The sequence below is a fragment of the Podarcis cretensis genome, assembly GCF_951804945.1.
Source record: "Podarcis cretensis genome assembly, chromosome: 1".
Classification (NCBI taxonomy): domain Eukaryota; kingdom Metazoa; phylum Chordata; class Lepidosauria; order Squamata; family Lacertidae; genus Podarcis; species Podarcis cretensis.
In genome coordinates, this window is record NC_137170.1 from 112003027 (window position 1) to 112021680 (window position 18654).

The following is an 18654-nucleotide window of genomic DNA, read 5'->3' on the forward strand; positions in this document are numbered from 1 at the left end:
ATGTCTCTCTGTCTGGCCCTTGGGATACCCTTCCCTCAGAGTACACACCCCACCAGCCCCATTCCACCCCCTCAATCACTTTTCCTGGCTGGAATGTGTCTGAATTGTGACTGTGTCTCTTGCTTGCTTGGATAGAAGACCATCTACATGGGTTGAAACCTCTGGCTTTTATGTGACTGGAATGTTGCCTATCGGAGTCACATCTGTTATTCTATCCATTTTTGCAGGTTTAACAGTTTTCAAGGTCTTCGTGATTATTATTTTTAACAATATGAAAGAAGTGTATTCTGTTGAGTTATCAGATCTTAAAAGCATTTATGAGTACTCCAGTAAATTTATTATATCCTGGGTTAAGGAAGGTATGCACAGGAAGGTGATAGACCCTGGGTTAGAGGCAGGGAAGGGAAGTTCTCCCAGGGTGGGAGGCTGCAAGAAGAAAGGGAAGCTCCCAGGTGAGAGCTGGAATGATCCACACCCTTTTGTGTGAAACAAGGGTTAAGATCTACCTCTGATAAAGGGCTTTGTATTTTTTCTCTCTTTCTTTTTTCCTTTTATGTTATTTCTTTTTTAATTTAGATTTATTTGTTTTCATTGTATTTTATGCTGAAAAGTTTCAATAAAAATGAATTTTAAAAAATTAAAAATATTCAGAAATAAAGCTTTGAATTTGTTTGAAAGAAAAATTTCTTGAATGCCCCAGTCAACACTTTCACTTCAACTTCTTATTGTCACTGGAAAATGTAAAATACAACACACACACACACGCAATGTAAAACATAAACATGGGGGGGGGGTTGTTTACCAAATAAAAGTCAAGCATACTAAATCAGATCCCAATCTTTTATGCAGCAGCAGATAATTTCCCAGAAGTTCTCCTGGTTCAAAAAAAATCTGGAAAACTCACATCACTGGACTTGGAGTGTAGGTTGCAAAAGTGGTCTTATGAGGAGGTAGAAAGACTTCTGTCTGAGGTGGAAAATTGAGGGATGGAGTCAATGGAAGTGGTTCCAAGTTTGGACCCCTGGCTAAAATCTGCCACCCTTTGAAGAACCTGCTGCCTCCTAGTTCTTACTGATTTGCTTTCTCAGCAAAGTGTTGCCAGTGGGAGTAGTGACATCTGCAAAATGACAACGTGCGGCATTTTCCTCCCTGGGCCAGTTCTCTTCTGTTAATGGAGCTGCCTGGGAGAAAGTTTTTTGAGAAACAGGCAGAGAGCTAGGCTATGGGGGGAGCTTGCTCCTCCCATTTGTCAACATTCTTCGGGGGTCAAGATGCCAGCTGGCTAGCCCTCAGCTGGATCATGCCCTTCCAGTCGTGACGATCCTCTGGTCTCTGGTGTGACGTAAATCAGCGACTCAGACTTCAAAAGTCTGAGCACGCTATATTAGCAGAGCATACTGCGCAAACAGAACAGGCGTGAGGTTTGTGAAAACATACTAACAGCTAAAGATTTATTAAGCATAAATCAGGACAAAGAAAACATGTCGTCTCCCTTTCTTCTCCTCAGAGAGACAGAGAAAAGCAAAAGCTATACAAACAGACAGAAGTTCCCAGCAGACTGTGCTGGAATGTAAACAGACATGTGACACTTAACAACCCCATGTCTGCTCCTTAAAGTGGAACAGAAATTCTCAACATCCTCCCCTTTCCATGTAACCTATTTCAACCCAACTGCAACCGCTGTACATATACCTGAAGTTGTTCTCTGTTAACAACCTTAGACAACAGATCTGCAGGAATCTCGTTTCCTGGCATGTAGGACACCTGAATGAGTCCTTTCCGAAGACACTCCCTTGCACGATGTAACTTTATCCGCAAGTACTTGGTTCTTTGCTTTCAACTCTCTGAAGCTAGCAAAGCCAAACAGGACCTGTTGTCTTGATACACCTTTGTAGGACATTTCATATTAACCCTGACATCCTTAAACAGTTGCAACAACCATTCACAATCCATAAGTGAATATGACAGTGCATTGAGTTCAGCTTCACAAGAAGTCAGGCTCACTGTTGCCTGCTTCTTGCACAGCCAGTCAAACAGACTCTGGTTGTACATGTAGCATACCCCGTAAGTGCTTGTGCCATCTGTGGTGTCACTTCCAAAACTTGCATCTGCAAATATCTCCAGACCTCCAGACCCCTGACTAGTGAATCTGAGTCTGTAGTACCCTTTAGATAGTGTGCTATGTGCTTCAGAGCTTTCCAATCCTGAACAGTAGGATTGTTAGCTTGTCTGCTAAGCAGATTAGTGCTCACAGCTATATCAGGTCTTGAACATCTGGCAATGAAATTCAGTTTGCCTAGAATGTCAGAATCAAAGATTCTCATGTGCTTGACTTATGGTTTCTTACCAAACATCTTCTCATAGGGAGTACAGCCTATTGGTGCAAAATACCTGTGATTATAAGAATAAAAAAAACAATTAAGAGATTCAGCCCAATACTCTTCAGGAAGATTGGCATCATGGAACAAGGTTTTTAGGCCTTGTAGCAAAGTCTTGTTTGCCCTTTCACAAAGTCTATTCTGCCATGGAGATCTTGGACTTGTGAGGTCATGCTGAATCCCATTCTCACGCATGTACCAGGAGTGTAGTTTAGTGCATGCCAAACACTGCCTCAGAAACACACCTGCCTTTTGGAACAGTACTTCCTGTGTTCAGTGGTGTGTGGTCAGTGGACTAGGGGCCTAGGCTAGTCCCCTAAATGTTCCTGGTAAATTGGAGTATTAAAGCCTGGTGCCTCCTTTCCGAAGCCTGGGAAGCTTCTACCAAGCTTAGGGAGGGAGATGTGATGTCACACTTGTGACATGGCCCCCCCTCCAATCGCCCTTGCAAGCTGGTGCCTCTGTCCCTAACTGTCCCTGTATGGAAAATTTCACCGCACACCTTGTTGTGTGTCACCATACCCAGCCGGGAACATGAGTCTCCCCCCCGCCCCACCTTCTACATCCTTTCTTACAAGATGCATTGAAACCTGAAATGTAAGTGAGACAAAAAGGGAAACTGTAGGACTTTCCCCCATCAGATCAGTTTTGTATGAGGTCTAGTTTTGGAACATTCAGCGGCAACTTTATTAGCATTACCAATTAGTTGGATACATGGATTTAAATTTTCAGTTTTTCTATGAAAAGCAGTGTTACTTGTTACAGTGATTATTTAGATGTTAGGGTTTTCTTAAACTCCTTAATAAGACAAAGGAGGGAACCTAGGGAATTCTCTTGCCTCAAATGTTGACACTTCTATCTCCCTTCCCCCCTCCCTCACTGGAACTTATTCATGAGAAGCTTGAGCATTTCTAGTATTAGAAAACCCATCTCAGAATGACTTTAAAGACCTTGATTGCCTGGTCTGCAGTCAAATGTTTCCTTGCTTCATTGCACCTGTTCCTCTTGCAGGTACATGTGACAGTGCTGCAGCTATGAGTGGAATTTTAAAGAGGAAGTTTGAAGAAGTTGATGGCTCTTCGCCCTGCTCTTCGGTGCGGGAATCGGATGACGACGTTTCTAGCAGTGAAAGCGCTGACAGTGGTGATAGTGTCAACCCATCCACTTCAAATCATTTCACCCGTAAGTAATAAACCTGGAGAGTGAAGCTCTGCAGATTAAAACATTCAAATGATGTGCCATGCTTTTGTCCCCTTTGTTTACTATACTTACTGAATAATGCCTGCATTCTTCAGTGGGCAGTAGACTGGTTTGGCCCCATGGTAATATGCACTTATGCAGCACCACACATTTTAGGTCATTTGCATGGTACTGGGTGTGTTGAAACTGGCCCTGATCAGGCAAATGACTTTACCGTGGAACCATGTGGCTGAACTAGACCTAAATTGGCCAGGATCTTGAGAAGCTTACAGGATACTTGAAGAACTGTCTTTGGTCATATGAACCAGCCTGGGCATTAAGATCTGGTCTGTATCCAATTGTCTTCAGATACATAGCAGTCAACAATGAGGAACAGGGCCTTAGCTTATGGAATGCCCTCCCAGGAGAGATCCACCTGACTCCATCATTGCTTGACTTTCTCAGGGCAAATGACCTATTTATTTCAAAAGGCATCCAGCTGAAATACAGCACCCAACTAGTGGCTTTATAGACAGCTTGATCTGGATGTGCTTGTTATTTTTAATGCTTTATGTAATGATCAATCATTTACATTGTTTTTTGTTTAATATTGTCTTGTTGTCGTCTATAGGCTGCTTTGAATATTCTGTATAGAAAAGCAGACTACAAATGTATCAAAATATAAATAAGAGAACAAACAGGACATGTATAAAATAGTGTAACCCGTTGTTGCACAAGCTAGTAATCATCACGTTTATAAGAGAATAGGGTGGGTGTGCTTTGGGTTTATCATACAGTTTCTGCTGTTGCCCCATTATAGTAAAGATAGCAGTTGTGTTAATGTAGTTGGCTCTGAAGAATCTAAGAATACCAATTTAGGTCAATCATTATAATCCTACTCTTCTGCTGCCTATTCTGAAATCTTAGATTCCTTCTCTCTGCTTATTAGAACACTTGAACAGCAGGAATAATTGGGCAGAGAGAAAGACATTTCAGTGTGAAGCTATAAAAGATTCAGCATTGATTCTAATGGTTCCCTGAATGGTGGCATAAGAAAGGGAAGAAATATCCCCAAGTGGGTTTGACAAAGGGGGTGGGGATAACTCACAGATGGAGCACATGATTTGGTCCAAGGTTTAAACCCCAAGGTTTAATCCCAGGTGGGGCTGGGAAAGGCTGGTCTGAAATCCCAGAAAGTCACTGACAGATGATGTATAGACAGTAGTACTAGATGAACCAATGGTCTGATTTGTTTTAAAGCAATTATTATGTTCCAGAGAGATTGAGTGTGTCCATGAGTTTGTGGTTAGAGTTCTCTGGTGAGCAGTGGGAACCCACAAGGGGGAATTTGGGGGGAGAAAGAGGGGGACAGTTTCCCAAAAAACACATGGGTTTAGCTTGGTTATGGAATATGAAGGGCCTCCCAAGGAGAGGAAAGGAGGTTTCTTGTTATGGCTGTAAGGGTGTGAGTAGGGCTGTGTACACACATAGCAACTGAAATGCACAGGGGTCGTTTTTCCACTGTGTGTTCTTGTACATAGGGCACTGTGGTCTAAACCACTGAGCCTCTTGGGCTTGACGATCAGAAGGTTGGCGGTTCGAATCCCCATGACGGTGTGGGCTCCTGTTGCTCTGTCCCAGCTCCTGCCAACCTAGCAGTTTGAAAGCACACCAGTGCAAGTAGATAAATAGGTACTGCTGCGGCAGGAAGATAAATGACATTTCCATGTGCTCTGGTTTCCGTCACGGTGTCCCGTTGCACCAGGAGCGGTTTAGTCATGCTGGCCACATGACTCGGAAAGCTGTCTGTGGATGAACGCTGGCTCCCTTGGTGTGAAAGCCAGATGAGCGCTGCAACCCCATAGTCCCCTTTGACTGGACTTAACTGTCCAGGGGTCCTTTACCTTTTACCTTTACATACCTTCACATTGTAGCATCATCTAAAGCAGCAGCTACTGTCAGTGTTGTCTATACACACTGGTGGGTGCATTTCCATACTAATGTGCAACAGGGTTCTCTTTTCCCCTCCCCTCAATTGGTGTTTCCATAAACTTTTTTAAAAAACATATTTTTTAACAAACTTTCCAAAGAGAGAGGCTGGAAACTGGTGTGTTGATATACTGATATGCAAATGATACATATTGGTATATGGAGGCAGATTTTAGTGGCACAGCCCTATAATGTCAGTTGGCCTGCCTAATAGGAAGTGACCTGAGGACGCATTCTCTATGTACACATGTATTCAGCAAGCGCTTGAGAAGGGGCATTCTCTGCACAAAATGGGTTAAAAGTGTTCTAGCACAATGCGCTTTTGATTGACAAAATAGTGTGGTACAAGGACTACATGGGGATGATGCTGTGTGTATAGCACATCCAAAAGGTGCCTGCATCCAATGCTGACTGCACATTATTATGCAATGTGTACACTCCCTTAGAGAGACATTGAGATGTGGAAGAATCTTTGACTGGGCATCTGAGTAAGGTGATTTTTTTAACCTGGTAGATTTTTATGTGAGATTTTACTGAGTTTTGCATTTGCATTTTATTGGAAATGTGGGATATAAACTGCTAAATAAAATACTGCTAATCATCTTTGTATTATGACAGTGCACTGCACATGGCAGGGCTGGCGACTATATGTGCAGCCAGCAGTGCTTAAGTATCTGGTATGGGCATTCTAGGTCAGCTTGAAGATTCATAGATACTAAGCACTGTCTATTAGTGCAGTGGCAGATAACATAAACAAACCATTAGACCATTTCTGGAACTGCAGTGTATGCTAGTAGAATTCAGAACAATGCAATGGAAGGCAATATTGTGGTCTATGTCTTCAATAACGTCGCTCTTCACAGCAGCTGTGTTTTCCAGTTGCTTTGAGAAACAAAGTACTATATTCACTTTTTTTTAAAGAGTGCTCTGTGAAACAAATTACTCTTTCCTTATAGCTGAAGATGGAAACTAAATGTTGCAAACAGTTTAGTTTGTGGTATTGACAGCTGCTGGGTGCAGAAATAGCATGCCTACTCTAGGCAAGAGTTTGCTTATGATTATGCTGATATTTTGTAAAGATGAGGATTTGCCTGAGAGTAGCAAAAAAAGGCTCACTTTAAAGTGGTTAGTTTTGATGGTTGGAGAGTAAAATTGATGTTTTATAGCACACACATTTGAGGGGGCGGGAGGAAGAATATTCTTAAGCTTGGGGCCCACAATCAAGCAAAGGTTTCGTTGCAATGACTGCAAATAATCTAGAGTCAGTTCATATCTTCCGCAACCTGCTTAGTCAATGATTTGGGCTGATCGGGGCTGTAGTCTAACAACATTTGGGGACCCAAGTTGAAGAGCATTGATCTAGAGTAGTGTTTCTCAAAGAGTAGGGTCTTGGGCCACTTTTAGATGGGCCTCATTGGTACAGCCTTCCCCAGGGCCTCTTCACTTGCTTGGGTACAGAAAGGAAGGGATAAGAGATATAAGCTGTTAGAACAGGAGGAAATTAATGTAAAAGGACCAGGGTTCAGGGGTTGGGGAGGGAGGGATGAAAGAAACGCCCAGTTTGAGAGGTGGTGGGATAAGGTACAAGATGAGAGTGAGGGGAGAATGGTAGAAATGACAGGAGATGGGTAAAAATACTTTGAGGGGCACGTTGGGGTGGGAAGGGGGAAATAGAAAAGAAAAGGCCTTCTCCAGTTAGAACCTTTGGGTCAAATTCTGCCTAAAAGGTAGAAGCTGAGTCACAATACCTCCTGAGCAAATGTCATTGCTTAGGAAACAATTGCTGCACAGCCGGAAATTGCTTTCCTAAATGTAATCAAATTTTGGTGTAAATTAACCAGGAAGAACAACAAATCATAATTTTTCAGCTAGAAGACAACCCTGTCTTCAACAACTTGTATCATTTGCAAAGATAAACTAGCATAGTTCCCCCCTAGCCCATTTATTTGGTTATTTATTTATAGAATCTTTTGCCCATCCTTCACCATAAGGTCCCGGCAATAGAGAGAGAGAGAGTGTAGCAAGCCCATCACAGTTATAAAAACATATACAAGTATTCCACATGGAACAGAACAGAATAAATTTCAGACTGCTCAGAGCAGAGACATTTGGAATAAAGGGACATGCTTTTGCCCTATGGCTCTTTCAGAATTGTGGGGTGTCTTAAAAACAAGGAGACGCTAAGTTGAATTGGTTTGGGTCAGTTTCCGAATGTAATAGTAGCTAATAACACTGTTTGTCAGATATAGGCAAAACAAATTAAGAAATGAAATTACCAGTTTTCATTACTACACATGTCTCTTTCTATTGAATAAGCTATAAGGGTGCACAGCTTGGTGTTTTGTCCTTTAGTCTGCTATAGTATATGAATTGCATCAGACAACATGTTCCAGGTTTCAAAGTTGCTGTACAGAAAAAAAGCAATGATAATAATAATGAAAACAATAAATCCGCGCTTCCTAATGTAGTCCATGGATTGTAGCTCTGTCAGGAAATAACCTTGGTGATGAGGTTGAGAAAGGGAGTTGGCGCAGAGCCAGCAGCCTGCCTAGCATTGAAGCAAAGCTGTTGCTGCTTCAGAAAGAGCCTTGAATAGGAGTCTCATCTGGTTATTAAACCAGACAGTGGAGAGATATTTTCCCTCCTGGGAAGCAGTTACAAACCTCAGGCGCTGAAGCGATGTGAGTGCATGTGACGATTGCATTTCAAAGCATCCTGCGCCCTGAACTTGGGAGAGTGAAATGCAGCTTGCATAAGTGAACAGGAACGCTTGGGCTCCCTGACCTAGTCCCTTATTTTTTAAACACGGCTCCAACCAATGCCGGTGACTTCTTTTAAAAAACAAAAACATGTACAGCTGTGGCATCAAAGCCCTCAAATTAATGAATGGTAGACTTACCAACAAAAGCAAACCGCAGCCTATATAACCAGCAAAGTAAATCCTTCTATAACAAGGCACACTGAAATGTATTTTTGACTTCTGACCTTGTCCATCTGCCTAATGGAATAATAGGCTATTCTCCCGGGGCCTCTGTGTAATGTCTTTGACATTCCGGAGCGGGGGGTGGGGAATAAAATAAAATGGCCTGATCACACTTCAGTCAGCCAGTTGTGCTGTCTGTCATACTTAAGTTGGCTAGGCAGCTTTTCTGAGATCTTGTGAAGGTGTCCGGGGCATACCTGGAATGGTTCAGTTAGGTTTGCAGAGAGTGGAAATTATCATGGGTGCCCATCCTTTATGGGGTAAGGAATATAGGCCAGTGAAAGAGGTAACATCATGGAACAGATGTTGGGACTAGAGCCTGATTCTCACATTGTTCTGGGGCTACAGTATCTAGTGATGACTTGTGACAACACTGTGGAAAGGACAGGCGAACCAGTCTGCTTCCGTCCCGTGTCATTTTTGCATGCATTCACCCATAATTCCATTTTGTTTTGCATTAATCATGCAGTCCTTTAGGGGGTGGGGAAATCCACCTTTAAATACATATTAAAGTATGTGCTCTGTATCCAACAAGGTCAAACTCAGGGTAAAGGTAAAGGTAAAGGTACCCCTGCCCGTACGGGCCAGTCTTGACAGACTCTGGGGTTGTGCGCCCATCTCACTTAAGAGGCCAGGGGCCAGCGCTGTCCGGAGACACTTCCGGGTCACGTGGCCAGCGTGACATCGCTGCTCTGGCGAGCCAGAGCCGCACACGGAAACGCTGTTTACCTTCCCGCTGGTAAGCGGTCCCTATTTATCTACTTGCACCCGGAGGTGCTTTCGAACTGCTAGGTTGGCAGGCGCTGGGACCGAGCAGCGGGAGCGCACCCCGCCGCAGGGATTCGAACCGTCGACCTTTCGATCGGCAAGTCCTAGGCGCTGAGGCTTTAACCCACAGCGCCACCTGCGTATTGAAATCAAATCATTTAAGTTAGTTATGCCCATTGATTTCAGTGGGTTTTCCTCTGAGGTTGCCCTGTATTTTAAATGCATTTTCTCTGAAAGTATGCATTTCTGAATATATTTTCTCTCGGAGCACACATTTTAAAAAGCTATTTTGTGACCTTTTTTTGGAGCTAAGAACTGCATCAGTACATTTGGGAAGTGTGAAAGCTGGTGGGTAGCCTAACAGCCCAATCCTAACCTTACCTACTCAGAAGCAAATCCTATTCAAGTCAGGCAGGTAGAGTTAGGATTACAGCCTAAGTTCCGAGAGCTGAATGCTAGACTGGGAGTTGCAGGTCAGATCAGTTCGTGTCAGAATTTGCAAATACTGCTTTTCTCAAGCATCCCTAGGCTATGGACATAGGATTGTCATATCCCTTAAATCACATGCAGTCCTTTTCAGTGGAGTCAGTTGACACATTTAGCTCTGCCGGTCAATAAAAAGATACTCATCAACTGCAGAAAAATCAAACGATGTGGCACGTTGTGTGTGAACTAGTCCACACATTGAGAGAAGTTTGGTCACACTTTTGAAGGTTTACAATCTTGTTCCCTTCACACCTGTTCCACAGCAAACCAGGACTTGACACTAGAAACAGAATGCTCTGTCTAGGCCTTTCAGTATATTGATTGGAACCCCAGGACCTTGTGTGCATATGCAAAATACTTCCACATGTGCACATTGGCTCATGGGGTGTCACTCTGGAGAGTCTCCAGAAGGTGAGGACTACCTATGGAACGCTGAGCATTCCATCACACTTGGGCTTTTACTGTGTAGACAGAGCACAAATATTTTTCTGCATTGCCCACAAGTCCCGCTATTTGGTCCTGCTGCCCTTGCCTTTAATTTGAAGAAGCTGTCACTATGGCTGTTGTTCAGAGTTGTAGAAAGAGTTGGCGGGAGTGTCTTTTGGTTTCAGACATCATGAGGGCCTAAAGTGCATGGGAATTTAGATGTGCTGTGTAAACCATCTCAGAAACCACCACATATTTAGGAGGGGGGAGACAAAAAAAATGTGGAACAGACTGAAGAAAATGAAGGAGGGAATAGAAATAAAAGAGGATAATGAGAAAAATGGAGAGGTGCAATTGCGAGTGAAGGATATCCTGAAGGATTGATACTGGTGAGTGAAGGCTGATCAGGTGTTGTTTCCTCGCAGAGTGCTCTAAGAAGACACTGTTGGCTTAAATACAAAATGTAAAACAAAAACTATAAAAAAGCAGACTGCTTTGGAGAATGGATTCAGGGTTTGAGGCCAAGGTGAGCTGTGCCACAACTGTATTTAAATAGCTACTAAGAGTAGCTTTGAACATAATCCAAGTATGACTTGAAAATCTTACTGAATGCACTGCTAGGTTTATTTATTCAGCATCCATTTATGGTAATGATTAGAGACACTGGTAAGAAAATCTGCAGGCTTCTTCACACAAAGCTGGACAAAAAGGAAAATGTTACACAGAAAGTAAATTACTTAGACCAGTCCTATGCACTGTGACTCAGAAGTCCTGTTGAGTTCAATTAAACTTAGGTAAAGGTAAAGGTAAAGGTACCCCTGCCCGTACGGGCCAGTCGTGTCCGACTCTAGGGTTGCGTGCTCATCTCGCTCTAGAGGCCGTGAGCCGGCGCCGTCTGAAGACACTTCCGGGTCACGTGGCCAGTGTGACGAAGCTGCAGCTGGCGAACCGGCACCAGCGCAGCACACGGAAACGCCGTTTAACTTCCCACTATAAAGCGGTACCTATTTATCTACTTGCACTTCAGAGTGCTTTCGAACTGCTAGCTGGGCAGGAGCTGGGACCGAACGACGGGAGCTCACCCCGCCGCGGGGATTCGAACCGCCGACCATAGGATCGGCAAGTTCTAGGCACTGAGGTTTTACCCACAGCGCCACCCACGTCCCACTATCAATTAAACTTACCGTGAAGTAAATGGGTATAGGACTACAGCTTAAATTGTTTTTTTAAAAAAAATATATTTATAAAATTGATGAATACCTAATTATTTATGTAAATAGATTATAGACCTCTTTTATATTAAACAATATTCAGAAGCTTACAAACAGTAAGAACTAGTCTGCAGAACAAGCATCAGCAAGAGCAATCAATCCCTCAAATATATCAAAACTTAAGCAGAGAAGAACAGTAAAATGCCAATAAAATCAAATACTGTGGTCCCTGGAAGGGTATATCAGGGGCCATAGGATAGAGTGGATATGGCCTGAGGGAGGAGAAGGAGGTCCACTCTCACAAAGCCCTACAAGTTGCAGGCCTAGAAACTTCTGCCTACCTTGTTCCTCCACCATCAGCGTTCAGTGGTGGCAATGGCAAAAATGCTTTGTGTATTTGCTTAGTCACAGTAAACTTGAGCTCCTCCCAGGGCTCACAGCAGCATTCAGCAGAATCAACTCAGAATACCTCCCAACTTATGTATAAATTGGAATTAAAGCTATGGCAGAAATGTTGTGGCTGTGAGGTTGACTAAGATTTAGACTAGAAAGCTCTTGATGCAATAAATGTCAGTTGAAGTGTAGGATTAAAAACTGCCCTTTTGGGCTGCATATCTTAGTGTTCTGTGTGCATAGTATTGTAACCTGATTTGGACTAAGTCTCACGGAAGTCAAAGGGACTAGCTTCTGGTTCTGGTTCCAGTATTTACAATTGCTTTGACAGGAGCCAAGCCATGGTTTGGTTTGGTTTAGCATCACATCTCAACCCAGGTTCATGGTTTTTTTATCTCCAAACAAACCATGAGCTATAACCAAGGTTTGTTTTGGGCTTACTGCTCAGTGGTTTGTATGGGGGAAACAAATCACACCCCTGGGTTTGGATGTAACACTAAACCAAATAAAGTCATCTGTGCTTATGTTCCATTCAGCTAGACTAGACAGTGGTCCAGCAGATATTCCTCCCTGGTATCCTATGGTTGGTTAAGAGGCCAGTGCTCATGTAAGACAAGGGTGTCTCCTTTCCTGAATAGGCTGTGGTTGCAGCTTGGTCCACGTTTAGTTTTGCAAGGATCCAAATTAAAGGCTTGATGTATTGGAGCCACATATATCTCAGCAGCAGTGCACATGACTTGCACATACAAAATCCTATATTCAGTTCCTTGCAATCTCAAGTTAATGGAGCTTGGAAAGCAGGGCTGGGAGAGAACCTTCTGCCTGCAATCTTGGAGAGCAGTGGCCAGTCAGAACAGACCAAAACTGGGCTAGATGGACTAGTCCTGTGACTCAACAGAAGGCATCTCTTTGTCTGCAAGAAAGAACAAAGCTATTTTTGGAGTGCACATTAAGGCGGCATCTGTTTTGTTTCTTTAGATTTCATTTTGTTTAGTGCATGACGTTAAAGTCCATTAGCGTCCGTGAGCCTTTCGTCTGGCTTTGCTTTCTAGGATGGCTGTTAAAAGTGGGCCTTTTTGAAAAGTGATGTTTTGACCTGGATTACCGCGATGATGAATTACACTTGACAGTCCTATCTTGTTAAGACTTGATGAATACTATGTGGGAAATCCAGGGAGTGGGTGTAGAATGGGGTTAATCCTTTTTATTAGAATGTTCCAGCACAGCACTGAGAATACATCAAAAAGCAGGAAAATGGGTTAGTGGCTTTAAGAATAGCCTTGTCGTCTGCCACGTTGCTTTAAAAAACAAAAGGGAAAAGAAATGGGCTGCTCTGTGCTACATGCTCTTGCCTTGAGACTTCCCCTCTCCCTAAAATATTTCTCTGATGGCAGTAAACGAATTGCATTGCCCTGCTGGTTGTAAACCTGCGGGTACTCTGTTGCGGAGCCATATGGCTCACATTTATTTTAATGTGCCTTTGACAGGAGGAGAATAGCTGAGACTGCTGAGGAAAGTGCTTACACTTTGGATTCCAGCCAGCGAAAGCTCAATTTATTTATGTTTAGTAACTGAGTAACTTCTTTTTACAGTAGAAATGGTGCTTGAAAAAGATTAAAAGACTTGACATGTCATTTATGCTACTTTTTCTCGCCCCCCCCCCCATTTTCTTTTTTGCAAACAAGGCAAACATGCTTTCCATTCACAGCATCGGTTTATTTTTAACTGAGCCGAGACCCCCCCCCACCTCCACCCGCCGGTGGAATTCTGTGATCTATTTTTGGAAAGCTTGGTAGAATTTGCTTAAGCAAGATTATGTGTAAGGAGTTTCCTCATATGAAGACCAACTAAAGGTCACATTGGATCTCTAAGTCTCAGAGAGGCATCTCACTCAGAATTGACACAGGGTAGAGCCTAGTTGATGGGCTGGAAACACCAGATGCTGTCGCCTTACTGGAGCTAATCGTGTGTGAAACCACTCAGCAGTCTGGACAGGAGACCACGGAGAACCTTGTGGAAGAGCAGGATATAAAATCAGGGGATGATCTAGGAGATGCTTTATTTGGAGATAAAACCTGCAGCTTCATACTTAACAAGGAACACATTCTGTGCCAATTCCAGCTCTTATCCAAACAAATTGCCATATTCTGGTAAGACAGTTTTGTCCCTGGTCACTCGCCTGTGGCAAACAGGCTTTCCATGCAATCAGGCAGGAAGCTTTTGTGACTTGGAAAAGGGTTGATCCTGTTTTTCTTCTGGGCTGTTGATTTGCCACATGTAGCAATAAGGATTCACCTCAGCTGTGCCTTCAGATGGTGCCTGCTTCCTCACATGGCTGTCCCTTGCTGAATGGGAGCAAATGTGTATTAATAATGTTCCAGGTTGCAATTAAAAACTAAAAGCAATGAAATAATGGCTGTAAAGTAATATAGGCCCTCTGTGATAGTGTACTCAGTTATTTATGAAGCTAATAAAACAGGCCACCTGGAGGTATAAATGAAACAGATCTATAATTGCTTCCTATAGGAAAAAGATTGTGTTTTTGGTAGAAAGGTATTCTGTTTCCGTTTCCAGAAGTCCTGGGCTTTAGCAGTGCTAGAGGTCTAAAAGGTAATAAAGAAGGCGGCCAGTGTTTTTCTACACTAATCGTATCTAGAGATAATATTCCACCTCATGTTGTCATTGTGTTGGGCAGTTTCACGTTCACAAGAGAAAGTTACATTGATTATTTCATACCTGGCTCACTTTTGTTACCAGGTTTTGGCTAGGTTTTGCGATGGCCTTGGTATGGATGGGGTCACTGAAGAGCCACAAATGAAGGGACTCTCAGTGAGGAACAGGAAGCACCAAAGATGAATGGAATCATCTGTTGAGAGCATGATGGAAGGGAACCTCTTCCATGCTGACTTGTCTCTCATGGAACCTTAAAGCCGGTAGCAAGGGATCTGTAGCTATTTATCTTGCTGCTGTTGAGCTCCAAATCCCATCAGCCTCAGCCAGCATGGCCAATAGTCAGGGATAATGGGAACTGTAGTCCAGCAAACTACAGGCACCAGGCCCATTGGCAAACCAACAAAGATGTCCGCAAGCAAATCTTGAAGGCTGGCAACATTAAACTTGCCATGTGGGAATCCCTTGCAGACGACTGCAGCGCCTGGAGACAATCAGGTTGTATATCCACAGCAGTGACCAGAGGAGGAATGACCACTGGGAGTAGCTCAGAGAGAAGAAATGCCAGGGCACAGGTGTATCAGCACAACCTGATGCCTTCTTTTGCCCCAGCTGCAACAAAACATGTGTCTCCCATGTCGGTCTTTACGGCCACAGCAGGCGCTGTAACTCTCCAGTCGTTAGAATTCACCCACAAGGGTGCACTCTTCCATTGTCTCCCAAGACAGGTGGATGGTGACAAATGTCAGCAACATCATAATCCCCAACCCCTGCTTTAAGCCTTGCAGAGAATTCTGCAGCATGCTCAGAGGTGCACATGCTAACTGCATTGGAAACTGGCTAAGACCATTCAGCTCACAACTTCAGGGACACAAATCCATCATTATTGACCTTTTCACTCAGGTGTCCCTGATGATCTTTTAAAGAACCACAGAGTTCCTTCCCTGAACACAGTTTGAGAAAAATATTGTGATTTTCTTTTTTCTTTTACTCACTGACTGGTCACAGGTCCCACCTCACCCCTGCCCCAATAACATGATGGGTTGAAACCCATCTATCGCCTAAGATTAAAAAAACCTGCTATTGCTCCCTGTGGATGTGTGGCAGCAAGAAGGGCCTGAAGGCCAAATGGCTCTAATTGCCTGAGACAGAAGAGTTTTTAACCAGCTCCCATGTCCTGTTGTGCCTTATTGCTGTTAAATATATGGCTTCATGTTACAAAGGCTGTCAGCATCTTTTATGACCATCTCAGTTCCTCCCTTCTGACCATTACTGTTCTCCCATCATACCTGTGCAATTGTCGCACCTAAATTGCACAGCCATAAGTCATCATCTAGTTTCCCCCCCAGTCTCCTACTGCCGTCTCCCAGTAAATCAGACAGGCTCCTGTCATATCTTCAGGAGTGAAGCAGCTAATGCGTGTGCGCGGTTAATATTCTACACTGCAGGCTAACAACGGCCTGCTTCTTTGTGGGGAAACAAAAGCATTCAGAATTTCAGCATGAGGTATCTCTGTCTGGACCAGCTGCACAGCAGGGATAACGCATTTAAGGAGCTGTTTTGTTTTATTTAAGGCGCTCTTTTCAAAATCAGTATGCATTGCCTAGAAAGTATGTTCGAATGCATGAGAAAGGGATAAACACCAAACCTTTAAAACACATTCAAAGCACACATCCAAGAATCCTGAGAACTGTAATTTGTCCTCCACAAACCTGCAACTCCTCGCACCCTTAACAAACTGCAGTTCCCAGAATTCTTGGGGTGTGTGTGTGTGTGCTTTGAATGCCCTTTAAAATGTCTGGTGTTTACACAGCCTGTGTGATGAGTGTAGGAAAACTATGCTCCTGACAGGTTGATTTATTTCTGATGTAACAACTGCATGACGACAAGTCTACCTTTTTGTGCAGCACATGGGAGAGATGAAGGAATGAATGAAACAAGACAAACACACATCGTGCATTCGTGCTACTTAAATAGCATCACTGTGTGGCAGGCCTCTGGCATTAATTTCTCATGCACAAGATATGCCATGAGAGAGTAATCGGTTTGTGAAAACATGGGGCAAGATACTCACTAGGCAGGTAACAATGTTTCCTTTGCTTAAACCTTAATTAGCCAATCCAAGTTACTTGAGGTTTAAGAAAGCCCTGTGTTTGTTTGTTTTATGTTGGGTACCTAAATAAAGATAGGGATGCTGTGGGTTAAACCACAGAGCCTAGGACTTGCTGATCAGAAGGTTGGTGGTTCAAATCCCTGCGACGGGGTGAGCTCCCTTGTTCGGTCCCTGCTCCTGCCAACCTAGCAGTTCGAAAGCGTGTCAAAGTGCAAGTAGATAAATAGGTACCGCTCCGGCAAGAAGGTAAACGGTGTTTCCATGCACTGCTCTGGTTTGCTGGTCAGATGACCCGGAAGCTGTACACCGGCTCCCTCAGCCAATAAAGTGAGATGAGCGCCGCAACCCCAGAGTCGGCCACGACTGGACCTAATGGTCAGGGGGCCCCTTTGCCTTTATAAAGAGGGAGGCCTTGTGGGTTGGAGGTTTCCATGTCCAGGAGATAGATTAGCTGCCTGTTCTGGATGGGATGGCACTCTCTTTGAAGGAGGAGCAGGTGTTCATTTTTGGGGTATTCCTTGATCCATCTTTGTCACTAGAGTCCCAGTTGACCTCTGTGCTCTGGAGTGACTTTTATCAGGTTCAGGTGGTTTGCCAGCTGCAACCTTTCCTGAACAGTGACAGCCTGACCACAGCGGCCCATGCATTGGAACTGCCTGAAGGCTTGATAGCTGTGCTTTATGTGGGCATTACCCTTTTATCTGGTCCACAGTTGTGCAGACTGCTCACAGGACCAGATTACTGGCAATATGTTACCCCACCACTAAGAGAGCTGCCATGTTCAAGGGACTTCTGTTAATTCACAATGTCTTAAACAACTTGGGGTCAAAGTCCCTTAAGGACTGTCTAGCTTCTTATGTTTTATGGATATCTTTGTTGATTTTGCTTTTATCTGTTGTATTCTGTCTTGTTATATTTTTAATGGAAATGCAACTTACAGATGTGTAAAAATAAGTAAGTCCACTTGCCCTAATGGGTGCGGCAGGTTGGCAATGCCTCCTTTCACTGGGACCTGACGGAAACCAGGACTGACAGGGTTTTCACTTCCGGTGGGCAAGCGTTGGCTCCCTTCGCCAGCTTGGAAATCTGGCTCCTGTTAAATTGGTCAATGGCAGATAGGCTTGGAGAGCAGGTGGCCCCAGGAGGAAATAGGCTTTCCTAAGGTCCACTCCCAGGGTATTTAAGTCTTCCTGTCCTAACTCCCGGCACCTGGTTCCTAGAGACAGTATGGGAAGAAGAACCTCCATGTTGTTGTTACCTCTGAGATGGCTGGCTATATAGTTAGAGGTTCTAGGCCTCTATTCTGCTTTATATAAAAATAAGCAGTTAGGTTTGTCTCGTAAGAGAAGCAGTGACTGCTTTTACTGGAACACCTTTGAATGTCTTTTGCAACACCTTTGTTGTCTTTGCATTGTTCCACAGTTAAGATCGGAAATTGAGATTGGAAACAAATTAAAGTTGCTCTGGAAAGTGCAATGAACATTGATGGAACTGCACTGCAGCAAAACTTTTAGCAGCAACATTGACTACCACCTGATTAAATGACCAAGGAGTCCTAAGAGTTTTAGCTGAGTAATCCATTAACCCTGCCTAAATAGGCACATGAGAAAGCAGTTCAAAAACAAACCAAAACCAACCAACCCCCAATATTCTTTTGTTGTGATGTGTGAAGTCAACATGTCACATCAGGTATTGTCTTTGAACAGGCAGTTCCTGTTTTCACACGGAATGAAAGCCTTTTTGAAAATGTCAGTTTTGTATTAAGGATTGCTAAAAATAACTTAAGATGGCTATAAATCTACTTCCCCGTTGATTGGGGGGAAGGGGTAGTTTGTTAGCCTTTCAGAATGTTTTTGATCCGTTAACAAAACTAATGAATTGACTAAATGTGGCAGTAACACTATATGCTAATAACAATAATGAAAATGAATGAAAATAAGTTGAATGCCAAATTAAGCATGTGTGCTGATATGGGAGGGAGAGAGAAGGAAACTGGCAACAGGCCAGCTTCTCCACCCAATTAACTGCACAGAGCGAGGAAGGCCGAGAATTGGAATA

The 18654-nt window shown here is 43.5% G+C and overlaps 1 protein-coding gene across 3 annotated transcripts in view; it reads left to right on the top strand.

The window, feature by feature from the left end:
- CSRNP3 (cysteine and serine rich nuclear protein 3) overlaps positions 1-18654 on the top strand; it is an 89740-nt gene that overhangs the window by 57400 nt on the left and 13686 nt on the right. For all 3 annotated transcript variants that reach the window (XM_079978674.1, XM_079978675.1, XM_079978676.1), the window contains one exon: positions 3390-3560. In XM_079978674.1, coding sequence (XP_079834800.1) covers positions 3390-3560 — 171 coding nt within the window. The remainder of the gene's footprint in view (positions 1-3389; positions 3561-18654) is intronic.